Below are 16353 nucleotides of genomic sequence, written 5' to 3' on the forward strand. Positions count from 1 at the left end.
TTAAATAAAAACTGGGGGCATGTTGTGGGCACTACGGTACATCTACACTGAGTGCTGGAGGTATATTTTTAGCACATTAGCTGGATCAGAGCTAGCGCAGGTATGTCTGCTCAAGCTGGAATTTATACCTCCAGCTCCAAGTGTAGCCATACCTTCAGTTGCAGTAGCAGAAACAAATAGATGCTTTACCAGTCATTTTCACTGAAAAGAAAAAGTCCCAAATGTGCCTAGCCCCCCACTCCCTTTCCTCCATCAGAGCAGTGCTTGGAGGCCCATGTTTCAGCTCTTTGAATTCTCTCTTCCCACTCACAGGTATGTTTGCCATGAAGGAAACTCTGCTCCCTGCCCTTCCGATGGGATTCGTGGTTACAAATGCCCCAGTGGCTTCTTCTGTCCCACTGGCACCAGACTGGAGATACCCTGTGAGCCAGGCACTTTCAGCCCTATGCCTGGAGCAAGCACCTGCCTCCCTTGTCCGGCTGGTATGGCCTGCAGACATGCTGCCACTGTGGAGCCAGTCAGCTGCCCCAGAGGTAAGGCAGCCAGCTGTACAGCAGAACAAGAGGGGAAGGTGCAGTGTCTGAGGGGGAGCCCACAGAAATGCACACAGCTCCCCTTTGCTGCTCACCCACCCCGTGCACCAGACCCAGCAGTGCCTTCCTTTCTTTTAAGGGTAGTAAATATTGTGAATGAGCCCAGGGCTCATGGGGTGGAATCCTGGCTGCTTTGAAGATAATGGGAGTTTTGCCATTAACTGTCAGTGGAGCCAGGTTTCCAAGGCAGGTGCTTTGTCTGATGAAGAGTGCCTAATTCACCTCTTTGTATTTACAGGTTATTATTGTCCAGCTCAGGCTGCAATGCCCCTGCCATGCCCTGAAGGTACCATGAACAATCTGAATGGGGCACTGTCCCCCGCTGCATGCAAATTGTGTCCAGTGGGGAGGTACTGCAGAGGGGATGCTAACTGGGAACCAGATGGTAAGTTGTCCTGGTAGACCCAGGGCCACCAGGCACTGGAGGTCCTTGAGGCTTACACCTGCTTCATGTGGGGAGGGCAGGGAGTGGGGATTTCTGGATGAGGCCAGGAGGTGGTGGAGATTCCTAAAAGATCAGAGGAAGGGAGTTAAAGGAACCCTCCAAACCCCTCCCTCTCTCTTACTCTCATTCACTTCCTCGCTCTGTCATTCTGTTAATCAAGTTTTTGTGTAAAGGGATTTGAATCTGTCATCTCGAGTCCTTTAGCTTCCCCCTCCCAATTCCTTTTCTTGTCCCCCTTCTCTCTCTCCTTTCTTCCTGCTCTCTCTCTCTTTTCCTACTCTTTTCTACCCATCTCTCTTTTCTGTCTAGCCCCCCCAGTGCTCTCTCCTTCTCTGCCGTCTCCTCAGCTCATCTCTGTCTCTCTCTCTAGCACAGAGCAATTAAGATGATGCCAAGATGCAAAGGTTTGAGTTATGAAGGAAGAGAGGAAAAACTGAGCTCATTCCAGAGGACATTGTCACAAGGGGAACCAGGAGATGAAAGAAAGGCCTGGGGGCGTCTTTGTGAATGTCTGCAGGGGAGGATGTAGAGACTGGGGGAGGGGAGGTCAGGCGAGAATAGAAGGGTCCAGGAAGTGAGAAGATGGAGGTGGGGACATAGAGGAGCCCCTGATGGATGCTATCTGTAGAGGAGACAGTAGAAAGCTGCTTTTGTCCTGGCCCAGCTTCCTAGTTCTGGAGCTGGGGTAGGTTCTTCCCCTGACCTCGCTGGAACTAAGTGCCATGGGCTGAACCCTGAGCAGCCTCTTTTTCCCAATGGCAGGTCTGTGTTCAGCTGGATATTACTGCTCAGGAGGAGCTGCCGATGCCATCCCACACAGGACACCCAGGCTCCCACTCAATGGGCCCTGTCCACCTGGACACTACTGTCCGGAGGGCACTCAGTTCCCAGTCGCCTGCCCAGTGGGCACCCTGAATAATGCCACAGGTGAGTGCGGCTCCCCTCATGAATTTCTCCTGGGATCCACAGAGCAGTGGGGCCTAATTTTGACTTGCACAGCATACGGTAACAAATATGTAGCTACCTGGGAACATTATGCTGGTCACAATGCTGGACACCAGGGCCGCTAAGAAAATCCAGGACAACACCAGAGATGCAACTCAGACCTGTCAGCTACAAAAGCACAGGCCCCTGTCACTTGAATTAAGGGACATTCTCCCTTAGTGGTCAGCAGTGTAGTGCCTATGACACACAGTAGGGCAGTTCTGTTTCCAGCCAGTTGGGACAGTGGTGTGCATCCTGGCCAGCTGATTGCAATACAATTATCATAGCAAATACAACACTGATGTTACTGTGATTCAGATGGGCTCTTCCTCCCCCATCTGCATTCCCCTGTAACTCTAGCTCTCCCCACCCCTCAACCCAGGTGGCTCCTCCCAGGACAGCTGTGTGCCATGCTATCCTGGATTCTTCTGTGCTAGCATCGGTCTGAGCTCACCTACAGGACCCTGTGCTGCGGGTTTCTACTGCCCAGCGAACTTCAGCTCCTTCAGCCCCACCGCATTCCTCTGCCCCAAGGTACTGTCCTCTGACTGGGGGTTGAGTCTCCATACCCATTCAGTCTTTGGCACCTCTGCCAGGATTGCCCGCTGGTGACAGCCAACAGTGCCAGTTAACATTAAGATAAAGAGTTTCCAGCTTTCATGTGAAGAGAAGCTGCAGAGGCCACAGGCCTCTGTTAAGTCAAGTTAAGTCAAAAGGAGTTAAGTCAAGAGGAGTTTTGCCACAGGCTTCAGCAGCTCCAGTAGTTGGCCCTACAAACAGACCCTGAATTTGTTTGGATCTCTGTGCATTTCTCTTCCTTCTGTTTCTGATTCCTAGGGTCACTTCTGTTCCTCTGGGTCTGTCCACCCAGCCCCATGCCCCACTGGGGAATACCAGCCAAACAGGGGTTCTGAGTCCTGCATTCCTTGCCAACCAGGCTTCTACTGCCAAGAGGCAGTTGCAGGAGACCCCCAACCCTGCCCTCCACACACCTACTGTCCTGAAGGTATGTATGGGATAGTCCTTCACACACACAGCAGTACACACTAGCTCATACTGCTCTCCTGGCCTGGCTGTATAGCAAGTGCCCAGTATATGCCCTTCCCCGTCACACTGCGACTGCTACTTCCCCTTCCATTCCTTGTCCCTTCTCTGCTGGGTATATGTCTTCCCTTTGGCCCTATGTCAGTGCGTCTCACTCCAAACAAGGAGGGATTCTTCTAAAGGCTGGGGAATGGGGGAGCAGAAGTGGAGTAAACCTTGGGCCATACTTACTTTTGCCTTGTACCGGGTGGAATCATTTACATCTGTGTGATCTGGATGTAAAACATTATCCAATCACAATGCACTCCCTCCGCACTAGTGTGAATGACCAGGTGGCAGGCAGGCAAGAATCAGGCCCCTTATGCATACCTTCCTCCAACCTGGGGTGGGACGGGGAACAGGGGAGAGAAGAAGTTGTGTAAGTATGTGTGAGACGACAAGGCGAGAGCAGGTATGGGGGAACTGCCCTGGGGCGTGAACAGACAGGTAGGCACCAAGCAGAGCCCTTCTTCATTTGGTGATGCCTTGAGTTCAGGGTGCAGAGATTTGCTCTTAAGGGCTCTGCAATGCCCTCTGCACTGATCAGACCCTGATAACCTGGAGTAATTCCATGCCAGCACAGAGCATGTGAATAATTATGCCCTGTGAGTGACAGCATGCTGGTGATGTGGCTGGTTTTGTCACCCTGAGACATGGGACAATTCAAAAGAGTATAGTTACTGCAAATAATGGGCTTCCTGAATGACAGAAGTACTGTAAAGCATTTCAAGGCCCTCTCTGGCTTTATATTTACTCTCATGTTTCTGTGTTAGGTACACTGGTTCCTGCTCCGTGTCCTGATGGCACATTCACCCCTCCAGACATGACTGGCCTCAGGGAGGAGAGAGAATGTCTGTCCTGTTCACCCGGTCACTACTGCAGGTCCTTATTCTGGCTGTTGCCTCTGTAGTTTCAGTTGAAGTTGGTATTCTTCCTCCCTGCCCTAAATAGTTGGGCTGTATTGTTGTGCATGGTTGAGCAGCTACTTTGTTCCACCCCAGAGGTGGCTGTACTTCAGTAGGTAGTGAAGTGACCCCAGTATACATACTGAAACCTTTATTCCAGCCCAGATTGTACCACTGAGAGCTGTGTGGAGGGAGCCCTCCACCTTTGCCTCTACACTGTCCTGCTTTGGATACTGTCTCCAGTTTCCTGAGACTCTCTCCTTGTTCTTGTGCTACAAGAGAGGGAGACCATAAGCGCCAGGTCTCCCTTCTGTAGGCCATTTGTTATTTTATAGACATTTATCATGTCGTGATAGACATTACTAGAAAATTCAGGAACACCCTTTGGCCTTTCCTCAAGCAAACTGAGGACTTAGCTGGGACAGTCTGCTGGTTTCATTCAGTCTTGGAGTATGGAAAAGTGCTTAAAGTAGTTTCTGCAGATTATTTCTGCTCCCAGAAAGCAAGTGAAAATGATTCTGCTTAGCACTTCACTGACTCTTTATATGAACGTTAGCTATTTAGTGCTCAATAGCCTCATGGTGGGGGGGGTCTATCGCGATGGGCCCCAGGCACAAATTTTGTAGGCAGAAGTGAACTTCGCAAACCATTGGCAGTTTTGGGCTGCCATGTTTGAGTTCAGGCCCATTTCTCAAGGATAGTAAACATCGTCACCCCATCGTATAGAGGGGATGGTCGACTGGGGCAGAGAGAGGTGACGGGTAACGTTTTTAAAGGCATCAGAGCAACTTAGAAGCCTGAGACCCATTTTGAAAAGTGACTGTCACTTGGGAGCCTGGGTCTCACTGAATGTCCTTGTCAATTATACCTGAAGTGACTTGTCTAAGGTCACGGAAAGGGCCTGTGTCTGAGCCAGCATTCCAGCTCAGGAGCCCACCTCCCCTCTAATTTCTGCCTTTATCAAATGGGGGCCCAGTACCGCAGTCCACCTGCGCCTTTTATGGCTATAAAGTCCTCAGTTTGCCAGCAATGGGTACGTTGCAGGCAGGGTCCAACATATGAGCTAGTGTTTGCCTTCAGCACATCTCCACCAGCTTCCCATGTAAATTCCCACTGCTCTCTTCTACACCAGGGGCGGGCGGCTGGAGGGGAAGTGTGCTGCTGGGTACTTCTGCCAGGCCGGGAGTTCTGAGTCTACTCCCCAGGGCCATGACTTTTCCTGGAGCTCCCTGACTGAATGCCGCTGGGGGCAAGTGTGTGCGGGTCTCTGCCCAGCAGGTGAGTGAGAATCACAGTGGTATGTAAAGTGTACAGTAGATATCTGGTTTTAACCAGCCAGGGACTCTGAATGAGCAAGTGTCTGATATCTCTGCATGACCTGTTCTGACCCCTGCTTTGAAGGTGCCATCAGTTTAGGATGAGTAAAGGGGATCTTTATCTGTATTGAAAGTGCTGCATTCATTAGTGCCTCCTCATCAGCTCCTTCCATTTCCCTGATTTCTGAACAAAGACATACCTGACCAAAAATCCCAGATCCAAGCAATCCTGGTGCCCAAACCCAGAGCCCATCTGAACTCTGTGTCTCAGCCCCAGTCCAGCTCCAATGCCTCTTGTCCTAATAAGTGCTGCCCTAAGGGGCTGAGCAAGCTGTCTGCATGCTGGTCCCTGTTCTGTGCTGAATTCAGAACAAGAGCCTTGAGTCCTAAGCTCTGATCTCCTACGTGATAATTCATCATGCTTTGCTCCTTGGTGTCAAAAGGGGACATTGAATTAGTGTTTTGAATGGTTAGTTTTGGCTTTATCACCCCCAAACCATCCACCCTGGGCTGGAGATCGGGTCCCAGAGTGTGGGCCCTTCTGACTCAGCTGCCAGGAGAGATAACCAGCCCTCTGGCCTTAGCTTTATGTTGGAGCGGGACTCCTGGGGCTCTGGACTCTGCCCACTGTCAGTTCTCTCCTCTGACTTGTCAGGTAATGCTAAGGTCAGGAGGTGGTTGATGGAACGTAATGATGCCAGTGTCTGCTGGTGCAAATTCACAGAGCTGGATTGTTGGCCTGGCAAGCTCTGAATGTGACTGTTGTGGCTCTTTGTGCGAACAGCTCACCCAAAGCCCTGCAGCTGCTAATGCAGTGTCAGAGGGAGATAGCCACTGAGTCACCTTGCCCATCAGAAAGAACATTTTTTTGTTTCTCCCTTAGGTTTCTACTGCAAGGAAGGCTCCGAGGTGCCCACACCATGCCCCCCCAACACCATTGGAGCTGTCCCAGGGGCGAGGCGGAGAGAGGACTGCCTGCCCTGTCCACCTGGCCACTGGTGTAAAGCAGGTTGGGACTCGGGAGACACTGGGAATAACTGATTATGTGTCACAGAGGAAAGTGTGTGTGTGAGATCAGTGAGCCAGTCAAGTGGGTACTGATGTAGGGGTCTGGAAAATGAAACACAGGAAGCTTGGACAAATCCATGGTCCATCCAGTAAGGTACCCTGTCTTCATCAGTGAGTGACCAGTGCTGGATACTGCAGAGGAAAGAATAAATACATACTTTATGCACCTTATACTTTTATTATTACTATTAATTTGTATTATTTTATGAAGCTCTGTAAATGTAAGCAGGGCTTTATAATCTAGGCAGTGGTTCTCAACCAGGGGCACACATACCCCTGGGGGTACTCAGAGGTCTTCCAGGGGGTACATCAACTCATCGAGATATTGGCCTAGTTTTACAACAGGCTACATAAAAAGCACTAGCAAAGTCAGTACAAACTAAAATTTCATAGAGACAATGACTTGTTTATACTGCTCTATATTACTATACACTGAAATGTAAGTACAATATTTATATTCCAAGGGATTTATTTTATAATAATATGGTAAAAATGAGAAAGTAAGCTATTTTTTTCAGTCATAATGTGCTGTGACACTTTTGTATTTTTATGTCTGATTTTGTAAGCAAGCAGTATATAAGTGAGGGATAACTTAGGGGTACACAAGACAAACCAGACTCCAGAAAGGGGTACAGTCATCTGGACAGGTTGAGAGTCATTGGTCTAGAGAAGGGCCCCAAACCAAATTCAATCTCCAGTTCCCCTGTGCTCTGTAGTTCTAGTCTTCCAGAGAGGGGTGCTGTCTGTGGCTGGATTCTTTCCGTGTAGGTGTTTGAATAGGATCCAATGAGAGATGCCCAGCAGGAGGCTTGGGAAGAAGGTTCTGGCTTGAGAGTGAGAGTACCTCTGCTGATGCTCCTGTTTTCTGTTTGTTCAGGGGATCCAGTGAGCTACCCATGCCCCCCTGGACACTACTGTGGCGGCGTGAATCTCACCGACCCCGTCACTCTCTTGGCACCTCAGCAATGCCCCGAGCACACTTACCGCCCAGCCCCAGGGGCACAGAGCCTGGCAGATTGCCAACCTTGCCCCCCAGGTTATCTCTGCCAAACACCAGGTGAGCTGCCAGCCAAGGGCCAAATATTGCTGCTGTTGAAGTCAGATGCAAATCTCCCATTGCAGTGGGATCAATCCCTGAGACAGGAGGGGGTGGAAATTCCAGGGTCTGCTGTATGAGCCACTCATGTTCACGGAGGCGGTAGAACCTGGGCAGCTTGCCACCCTTTCCCTTCACAGCCCTTCTTTTCATTGTCTCTTCACCAGGCCTTACCAGTTTTGAGGACTACCCCTGCCCCCCCGGATATTGGTGCCCAGGTAAAGGGGACAGGTTTTTATGCCCACCTGGTACCTTCAGGACCCAGCCTGGTGCAGCATCTTTGGAAGAGTGTGACCCCTGCTCTCCTGGCTGCTATTGCCCGGACCCAGCAGAGACGGGGCTGCCCAATGTCCAAGGAGCTCTTTGCCAACCTGGCTACGAGTGCCCACCAGGTGACATGCCCAGGCTTCTTGTTTTTTGTCCTTTTTTGCCAAGCACAACACTGAGCACAATGGCTCCTGATTGTAGCAGGCAGTGATGACCCTGTGATCGCTTCCCTGCAGTGAGCTTCATGGGTGCCGCTCACCCTGAGGTGACATTGTGGGCAGGCTGAGCATCCCAAGGCCCTTCCTGGTTATCACCCCCAGAATCCCATCCAGAGTTTTGCTGCGATTGTGACACCCAAGTAGAATGAGCTGGGACTGGAGAAGAGCAGGTGCCTTGCAGCAGCCAAACATGAGCCAGTCCCTTTCTGTGTTAAAGTTTAAGTCAATAGGCAAGTTGATGGATTTCCAGCAAATGGGTCTGTGTCCGTCAGTGAACAAGGTGGGGCATATAGGGATGGTACTTTCCTCCCTGGCGCTATAGACCACAGAATTTCCCCCCACTTCTTGTCAATGGCATATTTTTTCCATTGATGGTAATTCACGTTAGGAGCTCTTACGTCTTGTTCAGTGTTATCCCTCCATCGGTTCCTTGGCTGGCCATGAGGTTGGGCACCATAAGGATGTCCGTCCGTGAAACGCTGAGCTGATCTGTCCTCCATCATCCTAACCACATGTCTTGCCCACTGAATGATCACAGGGTTTAAATATCCCCCCTCCCCCATCTCCTTCTGCTGCTCCCTGGGAACGTCACATTATCACCAGTTCTTATGTCCCCGTCAGGTTCAGTGAATCCAACCATATGCAGGGGTGGCTCCTATTGTGGGCTCCACACAGGGGTCCCTTCCATGTGTCCAGGTGGATATTATTGTCCGGAAGGATCATCCAAGTACAACACCGCTGAGCAGCTGTGAGTATGGAGCATTCTTGGTGAAGGGTCCTAGCAGCTCTGTATACTCTGAAATCCACCTGCTGTAAAATCAGAAGGTTTTAGTCACAACCTTCATGCATTTTGCAAACGTTTCAAAAATATTTTCCGTCATAATCGCAGATTTTGAAATAGTAGGACGTAAACTATTGGGGCCAGTTAGGGTGATCCTCAATTTGTAGCAGTCAGCCTGAGGTTGGGGAGGGGAATGGGGCAGGGAGAAAGAATTTGGCCTGATGAGACCCCTTTTAAATTTGCACTGAGCTAACCTCTGAATTTTTATTTTCATTGTTTTGGAAATTCATTCTGGGAAGCTGTAAAATGTAGATTTGCATGTCTACATGGTATCAGCATACACATGCAAAACAGAGTTTGCGTATGAGCCATGACTCTGTAATCCAGAACTGTGTGCTTAGAAATGTCTGAGCATTTCCAAGGGTGCCAATTTAAATGGTGCTTTTGCAAATTTAGTATGATGTGTTATTTTCACATCCAGTCCAGTATTGCTAGTGCAGAAGGTCATTCTGAATATATCTGTGCAAAGCATCACTCTCCATGTAGTTCTAGGGTTTAGACAGCTGTCGGTGCATTGGCAGCTGCTTTCAGGGAACTGTGTTATGGTGAAACTCTGTTTATAGTGTAGTGAGAGAAGCTTCACTGCATTTGAATGGACTTTCACTGATTATATAAAGACACTTCACTCCATTTGAAGCAGGTTCCATTCTATCACTTTTCTTAAAATGTAGCAATTATCTTCTCCCAGGTAGGCATTTAACTGCTGCCTTCCCAGGGGATTATCTCCTCCCTCTCCTCCTCTTCATTGCCTGTATCCTAGGATGCTGTGAAGACTTGTTCCCTTCCAGCCTGGCCACCAGGAGTTGCAGCCAAGTGCTTTTCCCATTCACCTTGCTTCCTGCCTTTGTCTCTCCCTTTAGGTGTGTGTTCCCCTATTACTGCCCCCCAGGCAGTGCCCATCCACTGCTCTGCAAGGGAGGATACACAGCCCTGAATGTGACCGGCCCAAGGGACTCCTTTGAGAAATGCTGCAGGATTTGCGATCCGGGCACCTACCGTAGTGACTCCCTCATCAGCCCATCCTGCGAGCCCTGCCCATCAGGCTTCAGTTGCCCACAAGGTAAATGAGCAGGGATTCCATGGAATAGAAAGCTGGGGTGATATAGGGGACATGGCTGTCTGTCTGGGTTGTGGGAGGCCTGGTATATTACAAGGGATCCCGCTGTGAATCTGGGTGTTAGAGGGCACTCAGGACTTGCCAAGTGACACTGTTGGCTTTCAGAGGAGAGGAAGACTCATCTTTCAAAGAGCTGATGGCAGGTTTCCACTGGGATCCTTTGTTAAGCAAGCTGGGCACATTAGTTACTTGTGCAGGGCATGGAGAGCCTCACGCATACACCACACTGGGTGCCACTGGCTCCATCTGAGTTGAATAATTTCATCCCCTTGACTGTCTCCAGCATTGCACTGGGCTGGGTCCTTCCCATTCTGTTCAGTGTTTCCCCAGTGGAGGGGACAGCAGTCTCTGTGTCTGAAATGCCCCCGTTGCTTTCCCCAGGCAGTGCAAGTTATCTCCAGCAGCCCTGCCCCAGGGGGTATTACTGCCCTCTCCGGGCACCTGCACCCATGCCCTGCCCCCCAGGGACCCACGGGAACAGCAGCTTGGCAAAGCAGCCCAAGGAATGCCATGCCTGTCCTGCCGGCTCCTTCAACCACCTCTATGCTCAGACAGGGTGTTTCCCCTGCGGGAGCTCTTCCTTCTCACAGCCAGGTGAGTCACGCCCTGTGTAGGGGAAGCTGGCTTGCTTGCTTAGAGAGTGGTGGTAAAACACCAAACCGTTGGCCTCTGTGCTTATTATGAATGACTTCCTCAACCAGGAACACGACAGCCAACTGGGGCCTCTGTGATGCTCTGTGTTTGCCTCCCATCCCCAATGGCCCCCTGGTCTGTCCTCCAGCTGAGACTGAGTGCACGGCCTTCAAACCTGCCTCCTGCCCCACACAAACTGTGGAAGCTGAGGGGATTTAGTCCCATGGGGTACAAGTGGGAGGGAAGAATAGATAACAGTCTGGGGTCTGCCGTGCGGCATAACTCTAGCATTTCAAGTCACCCCTAGTGGGGTGGGACCGGTGATCCACAGAGCCCTCAGCTGGCCCCATCCTGACCCAGATGGTTCAATCGACAAGTTAAAAGAGGGCTTGTCTATCTGTCACTTCTGAAAACCCCCAACTGGGCCCCTCCTGCCGCTCAGTGCAAACGATCCTGCCACAAGAACTTTTCTGATGATGGGGTTGAGACTGCATATGGCAGCTGAATCAAGCTGTCCCTCCACCCCCCGCCACATAGCTGTATCAGCCTTCCAAGGATAAAGTGACTGCGCACTTGGGCATGTCAATAACATCACAGATATGGCATGAAGCCATGGGGAACAGATGACATGGGAAGAGTTCCCTTTTTGTGGGCACAGTTTGTTCCACAAAAGATGCTCCCTTCCATTGATTTGAAACCTAATTCCATGACACTGTTGCTGCTGTCTCCAAAGGGGCTAGCAGCTGTAGCTGCCATGGGCTGAACCGGGCTTTTCAGGAGTCAGATGGCTCTTGTGTCTGCCAAGCAGGGTACGTTTACTATGATGAGAGAGGCAAGAAAAATTCTGACACCAACAGTGACCAAGACTGCCAGCCTCAGGTAAGATTGCTGCAGCACAGCCCTTGTGCCCACTGAAACTGAATGGCTCAGGGGATGGGTAATGTAACACATGGGAGGATGGTGCAGTGGTTAGAACACAAACTTGGGACTCAACAGTCTGGGATCAATTCCCTGCTCTGCCACAAAATCCCTCTGTGACCCTGGACAAGTCTCTCTGTGCCTCACTTTCCACTCTGTGAAATGGGGATAATACTTCTCTCCCTTCCCAGGGTGTTGTGAGGTGCTTATGTACTATGGTAACAGAGGCCAGATCTATGGGACTTATGTCTCTGGGGTTGTCATTATGGCACCTTTCAATTAGAGCTGGTCGGAGAACTGTAATGGAAGTGAAATCGTTCTTATTCTTCCTCCCTGTGTTCTGACCAGTGTTTTTTGTAACAGTGTTAACTGGGTAAGAGGTTACCCTTCCAATGCTGGAGTTTGGCTGTTGGATGGGGTGGAGACAGTTCAAATGGTGCCATGGCCATGGTGTAACTGCTTGACCCTATCTCACATGTGTGTGCTCATGTTGTTTTTGCAGGTGGAGGAGCGCTGTGCTCCTGGGGAAGTCCGTCTGGCATCCACACGCAAATGCATTTCCCCCGAACTATATGACTGCTCTCCCTTCTGTGGTATGCTGGGCGGAGAACTCAGTGCAGAGTTGGGCATGTAAGTCTCACTCCACCTTCCTATTATGAAAACTCTGGCTAGCTCAGAATATCGGTGATGGCTTATGTAGCCAGTTACTTCACACTCAGTTCATAGTTTGAATCTGTCCCAGATTAGTTGTGGATGAAAGTGGTGTGACTCTTGTGTGGGCTGTGTGAAACAAGGTGATGTCCTCAGCCCATTTCCTAACTGTAGAAGAGCCCACATCACAGCTGGCCTCTTTGTAGGAAAGTTCAGTAGTGGGCCCAATTGTTGAATGGATCATGGAGAGTGAACTCCAATCAGTCCCACCCTAGAGGGGGCTGGGGAGATGGGGGCAGTGTCTCTCCCTGGCAGGGCTGAATGGGTATGAAAACTTTCCCTTTGCAGGACTTTTTCTGTGGCTAAATATTGGCCTTGGGTCTCCAGCTCCATTCACTAACACTGACTTCACTCTGCTAAATGAAGAACCATAAATACAAGGCATTCACATTTTCAAAAGTAACTAATAATATGGGTGCCCAACTAGAGACCTCTGAAAGGGCCCTGATCTTCAGGGGGCGAGTGAGCAGCACTTTGAGCTGTCTTAAGTTGAGCTCTGAAAATCTTTGGTCACTTTTGAAAATTAAGACCAAAACTGATGATGAATTCAGAGTTCACTCCTCATTCATCCTTTTAATAGAGATGCTTCATTTTTGGTCTAAATCTCTTTCATGGTTTCAGGTAGAGGCTCTTGAATATAGAAGTCAGTCATTATCTGTAGGACATTATCCTTTTCTGTGTGGGTGAACTACTGTACCTCAAAAACTCCTCCAGAGAGTAAAAAAGTAGATTGCATAGAAACGTAGCGGGAGAGCACTGAATCACTATGTGCGTTACTCTCAGCAAAAAGTCTGGAAGGGATACAAACCTTATGCTTCAGGACTTAAACTAATGTCTATGAGAGACCAGGATGAGACACAGGTCAGAGGGCAGCTTATCCCGTGTCTGCCTGCTGCGGGGTTCCTTTGAAGCACCTGGTACTAGCCACTGTCGGAGATACTGCAGTAGATGGACCTTGCATGTGATCAACCCTGGCAATCCCTGTTTTCCATTTTTACAGAACTGACCACTTGACTGTACAGATTATAGAATAATGGAGCTGGTCTGACCATCTACATCTTGCAGCTGCTTTCCCAGTGACTGTAAGTAACCAAGACACTTTCTCTCCTTGGCAAGGTGTCGTTGTGAGCAGTACATCTCTGCCGAAGAGCTGTGCGACCGAGAGTGCTTGCTGAACACCCCACAGATCTCTCTGAGCCTTGGCATCCATTCAGAGCTCCTCCTGAGTGTTGAAGAAGGAGAGGACAGAGTGAGTAGAGACAGGCTGGGCCCTGCTCCCCAGGTGATGTGAGGCTGGAGAGAGCTAATAGATTGCAGCCAGGTAAGGGGATTGTGCTGGGTTTGAAGGCAGGGTGTTGGTGTAATGTGGAGGAGCCAGACTGTGCACAGAAAGGAGGAAGTGGCTCCATATTGTTCAGAGGACATGGAATACGGCGTAGGTGAGAGGATGATGAATCCTTGTTGAATGGTAGTGACTGAATGTTGGGGGGAAGAATCACTAAGACAGATATAGGCAGATTAATTAAAGGTAGAGGTGGCCCTGGGACATGGGAGGTAGCCTGATTCCAATATTAATAGTATCACTGGTAATTCTCTGTCCTCCTGAGGCCCTGCTCTGTTTTGCAGGAGGTGACAAACATTCTGGGCCCAGATGAACATGTGCAGAAGAGTCAGCAGGTGCATTTGGTTCTGTTTGGCTCCACTGGGGTATTTGGTTTCATTATTTCCAGCACAGACATGCTGGATACATTCCTCACAGGTGAGACATGAAAACTCAGGAAAGATGAAGAGTCAGCAAATGGACTTAAGTTTCCTATGAGCTACATGGGGCAGAGGGAATTTGTTTTCAAATGCTCCACATTACACAAGGGAGTCCTCATTTTACAGGAAATCTTGAATGTGGCCCTGTGTTCAGAGGGACATGAATTGGCTGCACTTTCAAACCCCTCGGGCACCTGGGAATTAAGTAGTTGATAGTTATGAGATCACTCCAGCCTTCCAAGAAACTAGTGGAGGATTCTTTATCTTCACAGATCAATGCACTGACGAGAAAGGGCCTGATGCTCCTCTCCCACCGGCAGATGTTTGATTTCAGTTGGGTCAGTCCTGGTTGACACTGGTCTCAGTGAGAGCAGAGTTGGGCCCCAGAGTAGGGTGACCAGACAGCAACTGTGAAAAAACAGGACAGGGGGTGAGGGGTAATAGGCACCTATATCAGAAAAAGTCCCAAAAAATGGGACTGTCCCTATAAAAATGGGACATCTGGTCACCCTACCCAAAAGCAGAAAGATGGGAGGGAAGTGGCTTTACATTGTCGAGGGGTAGATGCTGTCTTATGCTGCCTCTTTGGCATGTGCTTTCCTGGCAATGCTCCCACTCCTACCCTCTTTTTCTCCACTGCCTGCCCCAGGAGACTTTTGGTTGGATCTGCCATTGCAGAGAGTTTGGCGCAGTGAGCAGACTGTCTCCTACAAGGACACCCATCCCTTACCCTGCATCCCCAACCCTATTGTGTGTTTGAATGTGGGAGATGCCATCCTTTTCCAGCTCACCATCCATACCCGCAGTGAGTCTTGTCGTGTGGATTCGTATGCTATCTACTCGTCTGTCTAATCATCCTATGTGCCTAGACCCACCACGTGTATGACTGTTTACCAAACTATGGGCTGGTACTGCATGCCTGCATCTCTTCTACATGTCCCCTGCCTTTTTACCTTTAGACACCCCTGACTGCAGGGGACTCCTGGGTTCTATTCGAGATTCTGCCACTGGCTCACTTTGTGGCCATGGATATGTCACTTAAATATTGTTTTAATTTTCCTGTCTGTACAATGTGGATAAAAGTACCCCCCCACCCCCGATTGTGAGGCTTCGCTAGTGTGTGTGTGTAAAGCATTGTGAGACCCTCAATGCTGTAACGTGCAAAGTATTATCATTAAATGGTGTAATACCCCTTGGGTCCCACGCATTGCTCAGTACAGTGCAGCTTGATTGCATCCATCCTAACCAAGTGGCTCAGAATTGCTAACTCTGTGCTGCTCGTTCCCAGACCGCACTTCCAGCCACTACCCCATCTATCAGAAGGAGCATCTGTACAACAGCAATCCTGGCTGGGATTTTGGTCATTTCCGAAGACTGGACCACCTTATTCGGGAGACTCACCTCAACATCTCCAGGTAACTCCTAATGCTAATGTGGACGGGAACTTAAGACTGAGTGATGTTGTTATGATGAGATATGTTGTACGTTTCCCTTCTTCCTGGAGGAGGGTGGTTCCTTCAGTGAAAGGTTAGGTCTGTGGCAAGGAGCAGCATGTGGAAATCCAGGACTGAGGGTCTGATGCACCGATCCAGCACTGAGGGTCTGATGCAGGGTCTTTCCGTGGAAAGACCTCCCATTGACTTCAGTGAGCTTTGCATCAGGCTCTGAATGAGAATGGACATTAAGTCCTCCCAAGAATGGTTCTTCCAGATAAGGCATTTAGCTTTCGGGCTGGAGAAGCTAGTGACTAGATCCTAACACTAAAGGCAGTTGGATCTGCCTGTATTTCCTCCTTCTCTCCTTCAGGTTTGCCCATGTTTTCCTAGATCCTGGGAGATATGTTTTCAGGGATAGCACCATCCAGGAACGTATCTTGATCGTGGTTGTGAATGAGGAGAACATGGGCTGTGACCCTGTCAGCGCTTCCTTCCAGCCCTCCTCTCCATACCAGCTGGCCAGGCATGGGGTTCTGAAACATCAGGCACTAAATTTAGCCCCTGACTGGGCAACTATCTCAGGTACAGCAGTCAAGGCAAATTGATACTTTAAACCAAAGGAGCTTGTTGGTGACTTTCCTTGTACCTGTGTGTGGGAAATGAGCTCCCATTTGATACATACCCTTTTAATAGGGTTCTCTTTCCACTATCCAGAGAGAAGGACTTTTATAGGCATCATGCAATGATGGGCCAAACCTATCCCTGGTGTAAACCCCTTGACATTAGTGAGATTGCTCCAAGGGTTAATTTGGCTGTCCCAGTCTACTCATGTACCTCCTGAAGGGTCAGCTGTTGTAATTCATGGGGAGCATCCCCCAGTAGCCTCGCCCTGCAGAGAGACAGACACATTGAGCTGAATATCGTTCGTGCATGTGAATGGCAAGCTACATTCTGCAAGCTT

General features: G+C 49.7%; 1 protein-coding gene across 7 annotated transcripts in view; it reads left to right on the forward strand.

Annotated features, from left to right (window-relative positions):
- The first annotated feature begins 320 nt into the window (after positions 1-320).
- Positions 321-16353, forward strand: part of LOC140901666 (uncharacterized) — a 41080-nt gene continuing 25047 nt past the window's right edge. For 3 of the 7 annotated variants that reach the window (XM_078849884.1, XM_078849885.1, XM_078849886.1), the window contains exons 1-3: positions 14545-14761; positions 15245-15371; positions 15763-15974. In XM_078849884.1, the coding sequence (XP_078706010.1) occupies positions 14563-14761; positions 15245-15371; positions 15763-15974 (538 nt within the window). In that variant the 5' untranslated portion in view covers positions 14545-14562. Of the gene's footprint in view, positions 534-831; positions 979-1800; positions 1966-2404; positions 2557-2859; positions 3029-3878; positions 3988-5142; positions 5289-6209; positions 6336-7271; positions 7452-7657; positions 7883-8596; positions 8724-9676; positions 9877-10314; positions 10528-11299; positions 11446-11986; positions 12115-13195; positions 13278-13311; positions 13560-13821; positions 13955-14228; positions 14295-14544; positions 14762-15244; positions 15372-15762; positions 15975-16353 lie in introns of those variants that run through there. The other 4 variants (XR_013634898.1, XR_013634897.1, XM_073320912.2 and 1 more) reach the window with 4 other exon arrangements.

The sequence above is a fragment of the Lepidochelys kempii genome, chromosome 22, assembly GCF_965140285.1.
Source record: "Lepidochelys kempii isolate rLepKem1 chromosome 22, rLepKem1.hap1, whole genome shotgun sequence".
NCBI classification, from domain to species: Eukaryota; Metazoa; Chordata; order Testudines; family Cheloniidae; genus Lepidochelys; species Lepidochelys kempii.